This window comes from Cyprinodon tularosa, unplaced genomic scaffold (assembly GCF_016077235.1).
Source record: "Cyprinodon tularosa strain WSP-4 unplaced genomic scaffold, ASM1607723v1 ctg390, whole genome shotgun sequence".
NCBI lineage: Eukaryota > Metazoa > Chordata > Actinopteri > Cyprinodontiformes > Cyprinodontidae > Cyprinodon > Cyprinodon tularosa.
Genome location: NW_024039108.1, coordinates 7,225 through 27,170, shown reverse-complemented (window position 1 = coordinate 27,170; position 19,946 = coordinate 7,225). Strand labels below are relative to the sequence as shown.

Genomic DNA, 19,946 nt, shown 5'->3' with positions numbered 1-19,946 from the left:
ATTTATAGCACAAAAAAGTAGTACAGACTTTTCAATCTAAATGTTGTGTAAAAATATACCAAATTTGGTATCAATCAGATGAATTATATTTATTTTAGAACGGTATTAGTGAGAAATTTCTTAGGTGGAGGGGCCATTTTGGCACATTTATCCATAAATGTCACCAAACTGTGCCAAATATGTTTTTTACATCAATACTGGGGGTTTGTTAAAATTACGAGGTCACGTAGCAGCTGGACCCACCGGTGGGTCCGTAGGGTTCTAGGGGTTAACCGTTTCCCAGTTAAAATTTCTAACGTCAGGATACTTTTCTGCAGCTTTCAGTATTATTTTGATTTCTTTCAGTTTTTTCTGTTGTCTGAGCAGCACAATTGATCACTTCTACCATGAAAAGTACAAAATCTTTCTTTTTTTTTTTACAATCAATGAATCTTCTGCAGTTTTGGGACACTGCTCCAGAGGTTTGAACTTGTCATTTCCTTAAAGTTGTAGGGAAATCATATTGAAATGTTAAATCGTTCTGGCTTAAATATGTATATAAATGTACTCTTTATCAGACTATATTGTCCCAAAAGTTAGAACATTTCTATAAAATAAAAAAATTCTGTCTTAAAATCAGTTTTTTTTCTTTATCTTATGCACCCCAGTTAGTTATACATCAGCCTGAACACCTAAATTCGGCCAATCATATATCAACGGTCATCTGTCAATCAAAGTTTTTTGGTCATAGCATCTTGATTCATATGTTGCAGCTAATACAAGCAACGGTTGAAATAAGAAACAAGAATCATTTACTTTCCTATTGAGTTCCGTCCCAATGACGTGAGGAGAGCTCTCCATGCAAAGCATTCTGGGATATATCTGCCTCTTCTGAGCCCTTTCTTTTCTTGTCATACATTCGTAGACACTTTTTCTCTTACGACCCTCTGCCGTTTTCATAGAACCGCAGAGAAAAAGGTTAGCTTCAATGACTGTATGAAAGCGTAGCTCACCACAGATTTACACTTGAAAGTGCGCATGCGCAGAAAAATATAGCTAACGGAGCAAGCACGCAGAACGGCCCTACATAACGATAATTGACAGTTAGGAGGACCACTTATTTAGATGATCCACCCGGAAATAAAAGATCCTCCTATATACCTTTGAGTGTTTTTGACGCCCAAAAGATGTTTAGACTGAACGCACCATTACAAATGCGAATAAAACTGTTGAAATTCTGCTCATTTCAAAAATGCTAATTTCAAAATTGGTATTTACGTTAAATAAGAAATACACTTAAAATTGTTTTTAAACGCCGTAAGTCTGAAAAATCATGGCAGCAGTGGATGTAAAGACATGAAACTGCATTTAATTATTAAGTAATTACAATTTGTTTGATTTAATGTTTAATGGTAACACAGCTGATATCACTTTTAAAGGTACACTATGCAACCGGTGTTGATTTTCCAGCGAGGCTCCCCCCAGAGGGCGAAAGTAAAAGTGCACTGTCGTAAATATGCACAGCTGTTCTCCTGGTTTCTCCGTCAAACCAGGCACGGTTGTTTTGAGCTTAGCAGACAGGCGAACGCAACGAATCACCATGTCTACTGCGGTATGTGACTAGCCATCGCTTATAACTTCAACAAAGAGAAATAAATGTTCATATACAAAGTCATAATACAAACAATGACACTTTTTTGGTCGGGGACTCATTTAGATAAAGGAAGAGGGACCATGCATTCCGTGGTTGACAATAAATCACAGTCAGACAAAAAACGCAGTAAACGCTAGTTTATACATAACGTTACTAGCTTCGTGAGGTATATGGCTAACGAACGCGACTACATTTTGTACTGGTTTCAGATTTATGCAGCTCATTGCAAAACGCGATTCAAACCCAATCTGCGCAAAATAAGGAATTTAGTAAAGTAAATACAGTCTTGAGATACTTCACATGTGAAGCAAGTTTGCCAAATAGCAAGCGATGCAGTTATCACCTACCACAAAAACAATGTTTAGTCAGCAAGCTAACTAACTTGCTAACTTGCTAAACATCCCGCTAGCTACTTAGCTACTCAGCAACAGACCACGATCATACAAAAGTCGAAAAAAAGGCAGTACAAACAATGACTAACACAGTGAAAGTATGAACATGCACACAGAGAGAGAGAAACCATTCCAAAGTTACTTACAATCGCATCAGCAGAAACGCGAGGTCGGCGTCACACTTACAGCCCTCTTTTTCTTTTAGCTATCGCCATTCGGAAAAAGCTTGCCCGAGGTTCACCCGTGTACGACTCCTCTCTCTGTCCAGAGCCCTTTTCCTCTTTCTTGCCTGCTCCGACATGGGCTTTTGCTGTTTTCACGCTGGTTCCACCATGATAACTGCACAAATATCGCCACTGTGCTAGCAACGAGCATGCTTTTAACTGGGGGCGTGTAGCAGTTCTCGCCGTAAAGCAAGACCGACTCTCGCGACACTTCTGAGCCTGTGGGTGCGGGCCGAGGGCTCCTGCAATTGCAAGTGCGATATTTCCCCCACAGACCACCAGGGCGGCCGAGAATACCTTTGTTCAACCTGAAAGGACTCATTTAATCATCCAAAACGTTATGGAACAAATTAATTAACTGAAAAATGTTGCATAGTGTGCCTTTAAGGGGGGATGAAAACAAAGCTGACCCTAGTCTTGGGTAAAACTTCAAACTTTAAATATGAAAATTGAGAATTTAAAGCCTGATATTTATCCTTTAGCAGGGACGTGGCTAGACCTATTTTAGGGTGGCTGAAGTCATCCCTTCGTTGGTATTAGCCACCCCATAATTATTTTGCGATTTTTATTGTTATTTTTTTATTTATTGATTTTTTTTCCATATAACCCCAAACAATTGCAGTAAAGAACTGAAAACGAGCCACCAAGCAGGCAAGTTAATCTGAAGATAAGTTCCTGTTAGTTTATTTACAAACACAATTATTTATACAATTATTAATATCGTTAGGATATTCATTTCCTTCATTGGCTCCGCGTCCAGCGTCACGTCACGTGGTACACGGCCATCAACTGGACCATAGCAGCTGTGCAGTGCAGCAACAGCGCGCCCTTTGAATCTCCACACAGTCATCGAGCTTGATTAGGAAAGTTATGGTTGCGTGCAGATACATACGGTGAGTTTGCCATTTGATGTCAGCGGTTTACATTTTCTTCACTTTACCTGGAGTGAGGAAAGAGACAATATAGGCCTAATAGCTTGTCTGATTCAGTAGGAATTACGTTACCATGGTGAACAAAGTCAGTGGTGTGGGAAAACACGATGTTGTTGTAGCCTACTAGCATCATTATAATAGTTTTGTCACAGGAGCAGTGATGGGCAGTAGCGCCGCTACATGTAGCGAAGCTATTAGTTTAACTACATTTTCAAGTAGCTTGACCGTAGCGTCGCTGCTTTATTTATCAAGTAACTTTCCTGTAGCGACGTTATTGTTTTGATCAAGTAGCGACGTAGCGTCCACAAACGCTACAAAATCCAGGGCAAAACTAAGAAATGAAACCAGGTTTTCTATTTCTAAACAACAATCAGCCACAAAACTACTGTAAATAGCAGTTTCAGCTGACGCTTTATAAGTGGCGTAGTAGCACAGGCACACTCCGTAGGGTTAAACAAGCGCACCTTTTCCGAGGCTGTCGTTCTATTGGCTGGAAAGGTTGCTAGGCAACGATCCAACTGCAGTCTGAGAGAGAAAACAAATCCGCAAGCAGAGCGTAACTGAGACCCGTGCAGAGCGGAGATGGAGGCAAGCGAGAGGAAAAAATATCTGTGATAATATAGAAAATATCTGTTTAAATCTGAGAGAAGAAACAAAGATTTTTGAGAGAAGAGAAAATATTTGAGAGAGAGCGCATGTTTTGAGTGTGAGCATTATAAGTTTTGAGTGCAAGAAGGTGAAATTCTTTTCTCTAATTGAAGTTATGTGCTCTTGCATTATGGCAGGATAATTCTCCCATATCTATGTGCCACCAGTCTGATAGGGCGACACTGTGTGATATGGTAGTGCTTCCTTGGGTTGACTATAGTTCTAAGTTGTACGTTTCATATACTGTTGATTTTTTGTTTTCATTAATACATTGTACTTAAAAATACTTCCTTTATTTGCATTAAAACTTTGTCAGACTGATGTGAAAAAGTCTCAAGGATATCCTTCTTTGCAATGATGCTATTGCCTATTGCCTACTGTCCATTTATGCAACTTGTATTTTGTGGTTAAACTTTAGATTAAGCAGAAATCTATCAAAGATAATGCTGCATTTATTGTTAAGTTCCTCACATATATGTGTTTCTCTCTGTGCCAGGTGTAGAGAAAGACATGCCAAAGTCCAGGTCACACACACACACCAAGCACACACACAGAAACAGCGTTATTGCAAAGCAGACAGGGGTTCCTGACAGGTTGTGGGTGCAGGGGAGATGGGGAAAGATGAATGGCCAGGTTAAGGGTTTATGAAGATGTTGGGAGTCTGTTGGTTAGACAACTGTCTTCTGTAGAAGGTTTCCATTATGATGAGTGGCGAACCACTTGCCTTCTTCCATTTATGCAGTAATGCATGGCACCTACCATTTACTCTTTGTAATTTAGCACATTTTAACTGGTGTAGTTTAGTTGGTGAAGTAGCATTAGTGAGGGAAGTGTTTCCCAGGTATGTTGCTCTTAAAATAATGAATTTATAGACAGCGCCTTAGAAAGTGCACTGAAAAAAATATCTTACCTAGGGGCTAAGCCACCCATGTCTCTCAAACCTAGTGACGGCCCTGTCCTTTAGGTTAAACCAGCAGAACAAGGAGACTGAGTCGCCCAGGTTGGCTGATTCTGCTATAACACTCTAGTGTTGAAACATTGATTTTCTGAGCTATGACATTTTCCATCTGTGCAAAAATCAGTGTTAAAAAAAAGAAATTATCTCTGCTATTGACTGACTGATACTGCTTCACATTACTTCAACTTAAAAGCAATAAAAAAAAAACGTTAAACGTAACTTTAATTTTTTTTGTTCAGAAAAGCTGTTTACAAACTTGGTCCTGGTTCATTTAACAGCAATTTCATCCTTATGCACCGCTTTTAAAAAATAAAAATCCTAATCTCCTGAGCCAACACTGCAGCAAATTACACAGATCATTTATCTTTAGTGTTTGGAGGTGCTTCAGTTGTTGTGTTACAGCTCATGCAGTAAAACAATCCTTCAATGTCCACTTTTCAAATTTATAACACTGTTGGTAACAGGCTGATTACACACAGCCGAAGCCGCGGACGCCGCTGAGCTCTATAAAACCTCCATCTGAGCAGAACAAATGACGAGCTAAAACAGAAGCTGTAAAATATTTAGTTAGCAGATTAAACGAACCCCAACAGGAAAACACACTCTCCAAATATCTCCAAATATTCCCTGAATCACAAACTGCTTCTCACAGACAAGATCCTCCAATTAAAAATCACTAAACCAATCAGACTGGGCAGGATTTGGTTAATAGGAGGGGGAGTACCTGCTGTCAGATGTCATTAATTAAATAATTTAACATAAAATCTATAAGATTTGGTATAAATGCATCTCATTTTTATTCCACTAATTAAAGTTGTAGGGAAGTCATATTAAATGTTAAATCATTCTGGATTAAACATATATATATATAAATATACTCTTTATCAAAAGTTAGAAAACTTCTATTTTTTTTTTTTAATCCTCTCTTAAAATCTGTTTTTTTCATTATCTTATGCAGGGCAGTTAGTTATGCGTCAGCCTGAACACCTAATTTCAGCCAATCATATATCAACGGTCATCTGTCAATCAAATTTTTTCGGTCATAGCATCTTGATTCATATGTCGCAGCTAATATACGCAACGGTTGAAATCAGAATCATTTCCTTTCCCATTGAGTTGCGTCCCAGTGTTCACGGGGATGGACGTCTGTGTCTTCAGCAGGCGTAGAGCTAACAGAACTGGCAGCGTTGCGAGGCAAGGACTCAATCATGTACGACTGGAAGCCTTCTACACCAAACCAAGCTTCTGCCTCCCTGGCGTCCTCTTCCACAACATCTTCATCCCCGCTTTCCTCCGCTAAATAAAAAATGGATAATGGAGGAGACTCATCCACGACCTCCGACACTAAACTCTCCTCCTCTTGCATGTTTCCTCTGTCCATAGCGTTCCTTGACAGTGTCGTTTCTAAGTCACCAATTTAGTGCTACTTGGTCCCAATGGAATTTCGCATTGGGAACCTACTAGCACTAAGTTGCTAACTGGTTAGCAACGAAGCTTCCCACAAACCGGCCACAACCAAACTTGCTTGCAAACCTTCAGCCACAACGATGACTTTAAACGTGAGTTTGTCACTGGCTGGACTTTCACTTCCAATTAAAGCGTCTGTTTTAAAATCATAAAACGCAAACCAAAGAAAGAGAGGCAATAATAATAATAGGTTATATTCATGTAATAATACATGTTGTTCAGGATATTATACAAATCGATAGTTTTCGTTTATGCTCCTATTGTGTTAAATATGAACCTGGAAGCTCCGTTCCACTACTTTCATCACCTGAGGGGAGATAAAAGGTAAAAACTGTTGAATTAAACAGTTTTCAATAGATGAGCAAACTTGGCTGCTAAGAGTTGAAAAGTGTCCAGGAAGGACCATGTAACGTCACGCTGGTGATGACTGGTTCTCAGTCTTCCGGGTCATAGTCCTTCCATTTTTCGGGGTGACTATGACCTGAATGAATTAATTTCCATTTCTCTTGTCTAATATTGAGTTATGCTATTTATCCAGTGAAAAATGTTTTTACTCAGTTTGTTTCACCTGCAAGGCTGAGACAATATCTGAGTGAGGGTGGTTTTAAACAAAACAGGCTTGTTCCCACGAAAAGCCAAATTGTTTCTCCAGGTTTGTTAAAGTGTGTGTAATTTGTTTTGACTCAGAAACAACCTTCGCAGCTTTTTAACCAACATAAGTAAGGGAGACAAACTCTGATAAGTCAAAACAGGGCTGATTACTGTGCCGATGATGAACTGTTCTCTCTTTGCAAAGGTATGAAAATAAAGTGCCAACTGAGTGAAATCCTTCAATCCCCATTTATTTAAATGGGGCAAATAGTTAAATACTTTTTTCCCAGTAAAACCTTCACCAACATATTGCACTTTGGGATTGCATTTTGGGAAACACACACTCAGAGTATGAGAAAATGCTTACAAAACTTCCAGATTATAGGAACCATCTTTTTTCGGAGGGAATGTTGTTCCATTACCATTCCAAGCAAAGAACGTGCTTTGTAAATTGAAATAAAATTATAAAAAATGCAATCCAGAGATGAAATTTTGAAAATCATTTGAAATAAAAAGTTTAGAAATAAAAATTTTGCTGTTTTTGTCACATTATTTTTATTTTTACATTTTTCTTTTCAATTTATTTTTCAAAAGAAAAAAATTTATATTATATATATTATATATAATTTATATTTTAAATACAATTTTGTTTTTACAATCTTTTTTTCACTTTTTTTCTCAGATTTCTCTTTTAAAAGTTTGCTGAAGTGAAGAGAATGTGATTGTTGAAAAGCAATTTGAAGAGAGAGCAATTCATCAAACTACAAAATAAAATTGAACAAATTTTGAAAATTTGTTAAAAAAAAAATAATAATAATAAACTTAAACAAAACATGTTACAGATATAAAATATTTGAAACAAAATTTGGATTTGTTTTCCCATCAATTGAATAGGAAAAATAAACTTTAAAAAAAGAATCGATTGAAAGAAAATCTGAGAAAATAAAAAAATTTCTCTCAAAATCTTTTTTGATTAAAACACTTTGCAAAGTTTCATATTTGAATAATTATTATTTTTTTTTTTTTTCAAATTTTAATTGACAAAATATGTTTTTTGCTTGCAACAGTAATGGACCAAAATCTATTTTATAAGAGTGTGGATGAGTGACACAAAGATGGCTGGCGGAGCGATAAAATGGCAGGTTTTTAAATTAAAAATAAGGTTTATACATTTTCATGAACTATAAATTAAGCTTCAAATCAGACATAAAACATTTATTTATTTAGCTTATTTTTGTTGCATGAATGAATCCCAGCATGTGAAGAGGAGCGGTTCTCTCATGATGATGTCACATCCTAGACTAAGCCAATAGCAAAGATTTGCTGTAGTGACCCATTTTAAACCAAAGAGGGCGCCAAACAGGCACTTTCAGACACAAAAACGGGGATTGCAGCAAAGTGGTTGTAAATTGTTAATACAAAGCCAGGGAGCTGTAGACAACACTAAAACTTACATCAGTTTATAGTTTTTCAATAAAACATTTAAAATTTGGGGGGTGAGTCGTCCGTTAATGTTACTTGTTGAATAAAAGTAGTCATGGACCTACTCTGAGTCTGATACCTTATTTAAAGATTTAAACACAGGATGAAGTTATTATTTTTTTTATATAAAGATAACCAATTGTAAACTGAGGACATGGATGTTAGAAAATACACCCAAACTTGAAAATTTGTATTAATCTTTTTTATGTACTACATTTGGATCTACATCCACTCAGTTCAGTGATTTGCTTTAGTTTCTTTTAAGCATTAATCAGAGATTCTGGTTCAGGACCTTTATTTGTTTTGCTAAGGACCATTTGGCGCATCCAAAAACCAACAGTCAACATTAGTAAAGAAACAGTAATATTCATAAGTTCCTATATCTGGGAGCTAATGACAGGCCTTAATAACAATCCAAACCCAAGGAACGCCTTGCAGATAACATTCTGTGCGCCTTTAATTAGATCTTTAGTTCAGCAACTTTAAATCTATACAGGCAAAAATTACTGGACTTTCCTCATACTCTCATTAAATGAGGAAAGTTATTCAGCTACTCTGACCCAAGCAGCCACTGGAGTCCTGACCTGTTTTAAATCACATCAGCTTTCCTGCCATTTTTTCCTCACTAACTACTTTTGTCATATTAATGTCTTTTAGCCCAAAGGTATATCTGACAGCCCTCATATTAAATGCATCTTATATTGTATTGTCCTCCATCACATTTATGTAAATTTGGAGGCCAAAGAAAGAAATAGAAAACCTAAGCATCTTAAATCTGGTCTCAAAGCAACGACTGTCTGAGGAGGTGACGCTTTCAAAATCAGATATAGAAAAAAAAAACTGACATATACTGCATAACAAAAAGATAACATATACAGGTGCTGGTCATAAAATTAGAATATCATGAAAAAGTAGATTGATTTCAGTAATTCCATTTAAAAAGTGAAACTTGTATATTATATTCATACATTACATACAAACTCATATATTTCAGATGTTTATTTTGTTTAATTTTGATGATTACAAATGACAACAAATGAAAATCTCAAATTCATCATATCAGAAAATTAGAATATTGTGAAAAGGTTCAAAATTGATGGCCCCTGGTGCCACACTCTAATCAGCTAATTAACTCAAACCACCTGTAAAAGCCTTTAAATGGTCTTTCAGTCTAGTTCTATAGGCTACACAATCATGGGGAAGACTGCTGACTTGACAGTTGTCCAAAAGACGACCATCGACACCTTGCACAAGGAGGGCAAGACACAAAAGGTCATCGCTAAAGAGGCTGGCTGTTCACAGAGCTCAGTGTCCAAGCACATTAATAGAGAGGCGAAGGGAAGGAAAAGATGTGGTCGAAAAAAGTGTACAAGCAAGAGAGATAACCGCACCCTGGAGAGGATTGTGAAACAAAACCCATTCAAAAATGTGGGGGAGATTCACAAAGAGTGGACTGCAGCTGGAGTGAGTGCTTCAAGAACCACCACACACAGACGTATGAAAGACATGGGTTTCTGCTGTCGCATTCCTTGTGTCAAGCCACTCTTGAACCACAGACAGCGTCAGAAGCGTCTTGCCTGGGCTAAAGAGAAACAGGACTGGACTGCTGGTGAGTGGTCCAAAGTCATGTTCTCTGATGAAAGTAAATTTTGCATTTCCTTTGGAAATCAAGGTCCCAGAGTCTGGAGGAAAAGAAGAGAGGCACTTCATCCACGTTGCTTGAAGTCCAGTGTAAAGTTTCCACAGTCAGTGATGGTTTGGGGTGCCATGTCATCTGCTGGTGTTGGTCCATTGTGTTTTCTGAGGTCCAGGGTCAACGCAGCCACATACCAGGAAGTTTTAGAGCACTTCATGCTTCCTGCAGCTGACCAACTTTTTGGAGATGCAGATTTCATTTTCCAACAGGACTTGGCACCTGCACACAGTGCCAAAGCTACCAGTACCTGGTTGAAGGACCATGGTATCCCTGTTCTTAATTGGCCAGCAAACTCTCCTGACCTTAACCCCATAGAAAATCTATGGGGTATTGTGAAGAAGAAGATGCAATACACCAGACCCAACAATTCAGAAGAGCTAAAAGCCACTATTAGAGCAACCTGGGCTATCATAACACCTGAGCAGTGCCACAGACTGATCGACTCCATGCCACGCCGCATTGCTGCAGTAATACAGGCCAAAGGAGGCCCAACTAAATACTGAGTGCTGTACATGCTCATACTTTTCATGTTCATACTTTTCAGTTGGCCAACATTTCTATAAATCCTTTGTTTTTATTGGTCTTCAGTAATATTCTAATTTTCTGATATGATGAATTTGAGATTTTCATTTGTTGTCATTTGTAATCATCAAAATTAAACAAAATAAACATCTGAAATATATGAGTTTGTATGTAATGTATGAATATAATATACAAATTTCACTTTTTAAATGGAATTACTGAAATCAATCTACTTTTTCATGATATTCTAATTTTATGACCAGCACCTGTAATAATGGTGCATTTTATTTAAAAATGCCTTTAAGAATCACTGTACAAGATCATAAAAAAGAACAGCAAAGAGGCAGGGGGAGAGATGAGAGGGGTATAATGTTGAGGCTTTCATAAAGATAGAGATGGGTATCATCTGCATAGCAGTGGAAGTGAAGATGGAACCAACGGAGGAGGTGATAAATAATAAAAAAGGAGCGGCCCCAGAACTGAGCCCTGTGGGATGCCACAGGTGATGGGAGAGGGGTTGGAATGGAGCGTTTTCAGTAGAATGAAGTAAGAGAACTGTTTACATGTATGTTAATACAACTATTCCTTATTTGTGCATATTAATTATGTTTTTGATAGAAATCCTTTCGCTAAAATGCCATCAGAACGCTTATAATATTAAGTATACTAAACATGGTTATCCTGAAGGTTGTTTGCCAGCGTTAAACGAGAAGATGAAAAACATAATCATCAGTCAAACGTTTTAGCTTTGCTGAAATGTTTTCAACGCAGCATCAAAGGTTCTGTTTTCCTTTTTTTCTTGATAAACAAAACAACCTGCAGGTGCACTACTGCCACCAACTGGTAGGGAGTGCAATAGCTTCATCAGATGGTTGTAGATTCGTACTAACAAATATATGATTCCTACTACTGCAAAGTTCTAAACCTGTATTATCACATAAGGTTTGACAATAAGGTACTAATAGAAAACTTTTAATTTCCAGCTGAGAACTTCCAGAAAAGCCCCAACTTTTTTGGTTGTATTCTGAGTTTTGCTGAAAAAAGGAGCTTCGGTCTCATTTCTAATTTCCTGATTCCTTCTCCTCTGCAGCACTGGAGGAGGGCGTTCTGGAACATTTTGCGCCATCTGTAGCATCAATGAGATGATCCAGCAGCAGAACATTGTGGATGTTTTCCACACAGTCAAGACCCTGAGGAACAACAAGACCAACATGGTGGAAACAATGGTGAGAATCCATTTAGATAACAGACATCAGCTCCAATAAGACTCTACAGCAGAGGTCACGGATTAGCGGACCGCGTTCTGGATCCGGACCCACCTGCTGGCTAATACAGACCCAACCTGATTTAAAACATTTATAAATTACCACATGTTGTCCGATGACAGTGTCTAATTTAACGTGCCCCGCTTCTCCTGTTAATACGGTAAAGCCCTCCGCAGCGTCCACCACCAGGTTGCACATTATAGAAATTATCCAATGAGCTGTCAGTCTGGGTTGCTGCTGCTGCTACTTTTAGACACAGCAGGCAAACCTGTGGCAAGCCGGGCGATGGGAAAGAAGGAGAAGATGATGAGAAAAAGAGAGCAGAGAAAGTGTGGACTGCTGGAAGAACTGTGGTGAACTGGTGACAGAAAAGTGAAATGGCGTGCTCAAAGATGACCCTGAACATTTAGAGGATGTTTGGCTCAACCTGCTGCTGTGAAGCAGGATTCTCCACCATGAACAGAATCAACAATAAATCTGGATCCAGGCTCAAAATGAGCTCCTTGATATGTGCTTGAGAATGGCTTAGTCTCCATTCAAACCCAGGTTTAAAGCCTTTCATGGCAGCCTAAAGCCCACTGCTCTCATTAAGACAGAAAAAAGAAGGAAAAAAAAAACAAAGGGTCAGGTCAGGTGTTTTATAAAATATAAAATAATATATATATATTTTTTTAATGTATAACATTGATGCATAAAAACCTCATTTTTTTGTAATGTTAAATTCAGTTTAAAGTAACAGATTATAATTAAAAATGTCTCCAGACCTTTACTGGTTGATTATTTTCTTTATTCGGACCCTGCTGAGTTTTAATTGGTTACCCCTGCTCTAGATCTTTGTCCAGTCGCAACACTGAGTCATATCAAAGGGACCTTACAAATCAGAATAATTTATTATTTCCACTGAATGCTTTAGTTATTTCACATATTGAAAACTGAAAGAGGTAAAGCTAAATGTGCTCACGTGACGACTTCAAGGTAAAATGTCAGCAAAGAGAGAGGAATAGGTCAGAACATTGAGAAAGAATCAGCAGACAAATGAAGTCAGTGTTAGCAACCAAGGTTTTATATCCCAGCTTTTTTCACAAGTGATAAATGAACTTTCCTGTGCTTTTATAAGAGGTCAGAAGTTTATAAATGTTAGCATCTGACTGATGAGGGTTGGATTGGATTTGAGGAGGCGGGACCTTGCTCTTTAAACCCTCCTTTAAGCACCTAAACTGACTTAAATCCTTTGTTGTACCACGAAGGTTACAATAAAGAAACTGTTTTATGAGATCATAATCCTTGGCCACAAATACCACAGTAAACTACAGAACAGAAAAACTAGGGTCCTCTCACCATTAGTGAAACAGACCGAAAAGCTAATTCTTCTTTCAGGCTTTGAATTCATTTTTTTTTTTTAACTTCAAGTTATTTCTTGACTTCATAAAATTTTGTTAGGAGAAAAAATAGAAATACAAAATGATCCATATCCCTAGCATACATTATTTGACTGATTATTACCTTGGAAAATAAACCAACATCTTCTTAAGGATCCCAAGAAACTTTATTGAACAAATTTGAAATAACATTTCTATAATTCTCAATAAATAATACATCAGTATCTATTACAGCTGTTTTTTTGCACATCTTACAGATACAAAGAGGAAACGAAATGCAATGAGAGCTGTTTTATCCGTTCTATATTCAAAACTTCACTCAGTTATGTATAACTGTTATTAGATTCATTTTTATGCCCCATATAATTATGGTTACATGTATGGTTAATACAACTTTTCCTTATTTCTGCACATTAAATATGTTTTTGATAAAAATCCTTTCGCTAAAATGCCATCAGAATGCTTATATTTCATTTAATCTAGCAACTTTGGCAGCAACATCTAAAAGCAGCGAACTCTGCTCTCCAGAGCGAGTAGATTGGTAACCCCGCCTCCTGCTCTCCTCTACCTTGTCTGCTGTCATGATTCATGCAGCTATTATTTCATCCAAATGAAAAATGGAGAACAGAGAAGCAGATCATGGCTTGTCTACAGTGAAAAGAAGGACTGGGTTATTTACTTTTGCCTTTTTGGAAACACAGGAAGGAGCAATCAGCTAAGTGAGCTTAATGCTTGGAAAAAAATCTTTCATTCATTTTGAGACAGCATGAAAAGTCAGCTGAATACAAAACTGTCAGGATTTGTTTGAGGGTTGTGGACCCAAAAGCAGAGGCAGGAAGGCAGAGATGAATTTACGGTAGATTTAATGAGGAGTAACTGAAAAAAACAAAGTCCAAACAAACGAGAAACCAGGAATCCAAAATTCAAAACATGAAAAAATAAGTAGAAAACAAACCAGAAAACAATGGAGACATCAGGGAATCAAAACTCAAGGAGGAAGGCTCAGAGAGACGAAGTTAGACTGTGAATGACGAGGTAGACGATTTATGACAAGGACCCAGCAAAGAGGAACTGAAGAAAGAGGGTTTTTAAGAGACTGAGACAAAGAGAGCGCTAATGAGGAAACTGGGAGCATGTGTGCACAGAACAAAAGAGGGAAAGAGCTAGGGAGAAAGGAGAACATAAGAGGGCAGCAGAGAGCAACAAAAAGAAACCTGGAAGACTGGAAATATCAACAAAATAATAATTAAATTACTAGGACTATAAAACATTGAGAAAAGAAAACTAAACACTCAAAAGAAAACATAACAGAACCCAGACTAGGGCAGTAACTGGAAAAAACAAAGAACACAGCAAAATAAAAATAAAACCACTAACACTAGAAAACAAGGAGCAAAGCAAGACTGAACACTAAAAAGAAAATATAACAGAACCAAGACTAAGACAGTAACTGAGAAAAGAAACTAAGAACCCAATAAACTAACAATTAACCGACTAAAACTAGAAAACAAGGAGCAAAGCAAAACTGGATACTCAAAAGAAAAACATAACAGAAACAGAAACCTGACAAAAACATAGAGAGGAAAACAAGAAGAAAAGGAATAAGAAGAGGACAAAACCTAGAACAAATAATGGATGTCTATTCTATTAACATTTCTGTATCTGCATAATGGGTCTGTTTTATGTGTTGTCTTCTCTATTCATAAGGGCCCCCTGCCTGTCTTTGCCTAGGACCCCATATTTCCTAAATCCACCCCTGATGAGTCCAGTATTCGGTAGTGAGAAATCCCAAATGTCTACAGAGAGTGTGTGTGAGATCATGCTTCTATAGTATATTAATATTTAATAATAAGCTTTTCACCAGCATGGTGAACAACTCTGGATTAAAATATGATTCTAAAATATGAAAAAAAAAAAAAAAGGTTTAACACCTGTCTTTAAGGAGAAAACTTTACAACTCACTGACAGTTTTTATTTATGGAGTTTTAAGGGGGGGTTTGAATCTTTTACTACTAAATAGAAGTGATGACTGATTTCCTCTATGGCTGCTCTTCCCCTCAGGAACAATACAAGTTCTGCTATGAAGTGGCTCTGGAGGCCTTGAACTCCTTCTGATGTGACGGCGGCTCCAACCGTCCCTCCTGCTGACGCCGCCCCTCTTCCTCAAAGCAACGCTGAGACACACAGGAGATCGAGACGGCTTTGTGTGGAGCTGAGCTCCGTCCCAGAGTGGGTGGGTGCGTGTGTGGGTGGGTGGGGTGTGTGTCTTTTGGTAGACCTGTGACCCGAACTGTGCTGGGGGGAAAAAAAAGGCGCCAACATACAGACTCATTGTTTTGTGTGCATTTGCTTCAGCAAAACCAACGGACTTTACATGCTTGTACAAAGAGAAATTATGGTTAAAAAAGTTAATAAGATGTTTTAAAAAAGACAATTTTTCCCCCTTTGTTTCTGCCAGGCTGTGATGTGACTAATGTACAGTATTTCCTTTTTAGATTTATTCTGCGCCTTGAATGTTGTCTCCTGAAGGCTCGAAGCACACTGGAAGATTTCACACAACTCAAAAAAGACAGATAAAAACTAAAAGCAATCTTCAAACTGCAACAAAAAATATACTCTGATTTTTCTATAGTATATTTGTAAATTGACGAAGCAAACTGTAATCAATGCAGCTAAACAGAGCTGCAGATCTTAAAGATTACGAGCGCTGAACGTGGATAAAGACGTCCTAAATTTGAAGGCCGAAGGAATGATGAATCTGTTCTCTGGAGCTGTGGAACAATGCAAGGTGAATCTTCCAATGTGCGTCCTCTGTTTCTGTAAATAAGATAAGACAACCACAGTCAAACAAACAAACAAACAAACGACAGAACAGGAAGATTCAAATCACTGCAGCTGTGAAAAGCTGTTTGTCATTTTCACTCATTTCTAATTTGATGCTTGATCTTGAGCCTGAACATGTCTGAACCAGAAAGATTTTTTGTATTTTGCATTCTGCCTTTACTGCTCGTTCCGTTCTGGGCAGCTCTGGGGGGGGGATGCTTTGTTATTGTTTTAGGCAAAAAAAAATAATTATTTTTTGGACAGAGAGCTGAACTGGAAAAACTTACTCAAAATAATTAAAAAATAAAGTGCATTTGTTCTTGGATTGAGGAGATAAAAGAGACATTTTGCCAATGGAACAAGACAATTTACATTTAATATAAGAAAACACAATTGCATTGTCTTATTTCAAGTGCATATTATCTAATTATCTTATTGTAAGAGTAAAAATACTCATTCTATTGGCAAACTATCTAATTTACCTACTCATATTAAGGGTAAATCTTGACTTATTTCTAGAATGTTTTTTCCAGTGTGAATTCAAACTGGCGTCTCTGTCTTTCAGCGAAGCGTTTGCATGTGTGACACGACAAGCTCAGCTGAGCAGTATTAGCCTGTGGAAAGATGTAAATATGGAAAAGGGAACCTTTTTTTGCGCACTATTTTTGCAATGAAAGACGGATATCATCCTGTGTTCAGATAAATGCTCGCAAATCTGATCTGTGAAGAAGTTACTCTGTTAAGTGTCCTTGATTTTCATCCAACTATGAAGCCATGTTTAAGGAGTAAAATGTCAGATTAAATCACTAATGTGTTTTCAATCATCATAACGACAAAGATATAATTCACCTATTTCCTTGCTAAACGATCCCAGAGACATCTAAGGTTTGAAAGATAACCAGCTTTATGTGAGGCTGCAGTGACAGACAGGAGAGGGCGGAGCTTAGGATTCCAGGGTCACTTTCCACTGGGCTTAGATTGACTTTTTTTCACAGATAGGAGAAAAGCTCACAACACCACTGATATAGAAGTAGAAAGCACAGCTTTTACCAACATTGTTTAAAGGAGAAGTCCGGTCAGCGAGGAATAATCAATGGATCCTTATTTATACCTAAAACTAATACGTTAGCGGTGATTTAATTAAGTTAACGTTAATCAGTAAAAAAATAAAAAACAATAATTTTCGTCACGATCATTGAGTCTGGGAGCGGCCATTTTTGCCCAAATATAGTAACCCCTCCCTCCTGCCATCTTCCAGCAGTGACGTCACGAAGGCGGTAAGCCTAGCGCCATTCTCCCCGCTTTACAAGCAAAAATCAATGGGAACTACTAGACACATCTGCAATCAACAACAATTATTGAAGATTTCCAGAGGACTTCACCATTGAAATTCACCAGAGCTATAGTGAAACTGACAATGCCCACGTGCATGGCAGCTGGATGCTGGAATACATCGGGTAAAAAAGAAAAAAAAGAAAAAGAAGAATGTTTTCAAGATGACCTGGATAATAGCGCGTTGTGACAAACACCAGATACAGCACTGGGACTTGATCAACAGCCGATACCGCACCGTGACGTCACTAACCAGTAGGTGGCAGTAGTGTTCTTTGACAAACATGGATGCCTCCAGTAAAGCACATTCAAATGAAAATTACTCTGAATTAAAAACACTGATCATTTATTGAACAGGATGGAATAATTTCATATTTAAAGTATTATTAAAAGTTTGAATTCTGAATATGACCGGTCTTTTCCTTTAAGCCGTGTCTCATCCAACAGTAGCATTCATTTCTTTACAAGACTTATTTCACAATTTGTTAATTGTAGTGATTTTCATAGGCCAAATCATACGACACCTGTAGGTGTTTGTATTTCTTAAATCCTCATAAGTAGAAGCAGAATGTTTCCCCATAGGTAAAGAAGAATGTGTAGTATACGGTAGTGAAAAATCAGGCGGAGGACATTAAATGATGCAATTATGACATGCGACACCATGAAGACCTCAGAAACTTAATGCCCTCGCATATTAATGCAGGACTGTGTCCGAAAAAGTTTGCACGGAGGTCCTGCTCTGCGTTTGGACTGTCTTGCGGGCGCAGTGTGTAGTGAGCATTTAAGCATTGTTGCAAAATTAGAACTTTTGCAGCTTGACCCAGCGTGTAAACCAATCAAAGGAGCTGATCCGATCCAAGCTGAGACATTTGCTCCTGTAGAACCGTCAGAATAAAATCCTCAATACATTCAGTGAAAGGGTGGAGTCAGAGCAGAATTACAGGGTCTGACCAGGAGATGACGATTCTCTTTCGATCTTAATGTCCACAAATTATGAAAGAATATTTTCGATGTTTAAAAACCAATTATAGGGGACCAGCCAATTTCCCATGAAGTGGGGAAATCTTTAATGGCTACCACTGTAAAGTCATAATGTTACGAGAATAAAATCGGCGCTTTATGAGGAAAAAGTTGTATTTTATGACAGCTCTTACAAGAAGAACTGTCGGAACGTTGAGCATCTTTTGAAGTTATAGTCGTACTTTGGCATCGGCTTCACAAATAAGAAAATATTGAGTCTTTTAGCAAACCAGCATGAGCATCAGATTATTATCAGTGTCATTGCTTTAACAGGATTCTGCTTTATCCTCGTAATGCTACGATTTTATTATTATCTTATGTTATGGCTTTATCCGCATATAAAAAAAAAAAAAAGAAAGTCTAATACTCCATCATAGTTTTTAAACGCTTAAGGGAAGTTTTAATGAAACCCGGGTTGTTCTTCTGATGTCCTCTAAAACAATAAGATTGAATCAGGGTTTTCCTGTTTTTATCACCGCTCTAACTTCAGCATTTTAGGATCAACCAAATGTTTGATTTATGATTGTTTTATTTATTGGTTTATTCGTGAATTTCTCATGATTGTGGTTGATTTGATCGAGGAAAACGTGTCGCTGATCATCATGAGAAGCAGCAAACCTGACATTGTATAAAGGAGTTTGACAAAGTGTTGGCTCTTTGTTTAAGCTTTTTTCTTTTCACCTGAGTCCAGTTGGACTTTTTTTTGGACCTAGTGGGACAAAGACCATAACAGTTCTTTAATGAATATCAGAAATCTTTATCCCTTTTCATTTTTACAGAGTTTTTATTTATTTTCTTTGATGTGTTTGGTTCACAGGTCTTAATCTGTACTATATTTTATTTCGGATCCATTCATTGTGGAATTTTGTCCTGAATTTGTACATTTCTTTTGTAAAATTCTTACTCTGATTATTTGTCCAACAAAGTGCTGTTTAGATCTGGTGATGCCATTTTTTTTCATTGGTTGTTTAGTTGTTTGAAATGTGGTTAAAAGTAAATAAAGGGACCAAAACACTGAAAGGAAACTGTCTCTTTTTTTTACCCTCTCTGCACCAATGAACTAACAGACACGGAAATTCAATTTAGTATTAAATGAAGAGAAGTATCAAATACATTATATCGAAGTAGAAAACGATTTTTTTCACTTCTTTCTAAAAAGTGTAGGTTGAACATAAAATCAGTTCAAACGTTTATTTTATGCATTTAACTTCATTTTAGATTACCAATTTTAACGGTCCCCAAAATGCTGCAGCCAGAGTTCTGATGAAAATGAAAAAGAGAGATCATATCTCTCCTATCCTGGCTTCTCTTCATTGGCTTCCTGTTAAATCCAGAATAGAATTTAAAATCCTCCTTCTCACATATAAAACCTTAAATGGCCAAGCTCCATCTGATATCAGAGATCTGATTGTTCCTTATGTTCCTAACAGAGCACTTCACTCTCAATCTGCAGGTTTACTAGTGGTTCCTAGAATTTCTAAAAATAGAATGGGAGGCAGATCTTTTAGTTATCAGGCTCCTCTCCTGTGGAACCAACTACCAGTTTTAGTCCGTGAGGCAGACACCCTGTCTACTTTTAAGG

General features: G+C 37.5%; 1 protein-coding gene across 15 annotated transcripts in view; it reads left to right on the top strand.

Moving 5' to 3' along the window:
* Positions 1-16,054, top strand: part of ptprt (protein tyrosine phosphatase receptor type T) — a 471,678-nt gene extending 455,624 nt beyond the window's left edge. For all 15 annotated transcript variants that reach the window (XM_038297556.1, XM_038297553.1, XM_038297554.1 and 12 more), the window contains 2 exons: positions 11,636-11,771; positions 15,251-16,054. In XM_038297556.1, coding sequence (XP_038153484.1) covers positions 11,636-11,771; positions 15,251-15,304 — 190 coding nt within the window. In that variant the 3' untranslated portion in view covers positions 15,305-16,054. The remainder of the gene's footprint in view (positions 1-11,635; positions 11,772-15,250) is intronic.
* Positions 16,055-19,946: the final 3,892 nt, after the last annotated feature.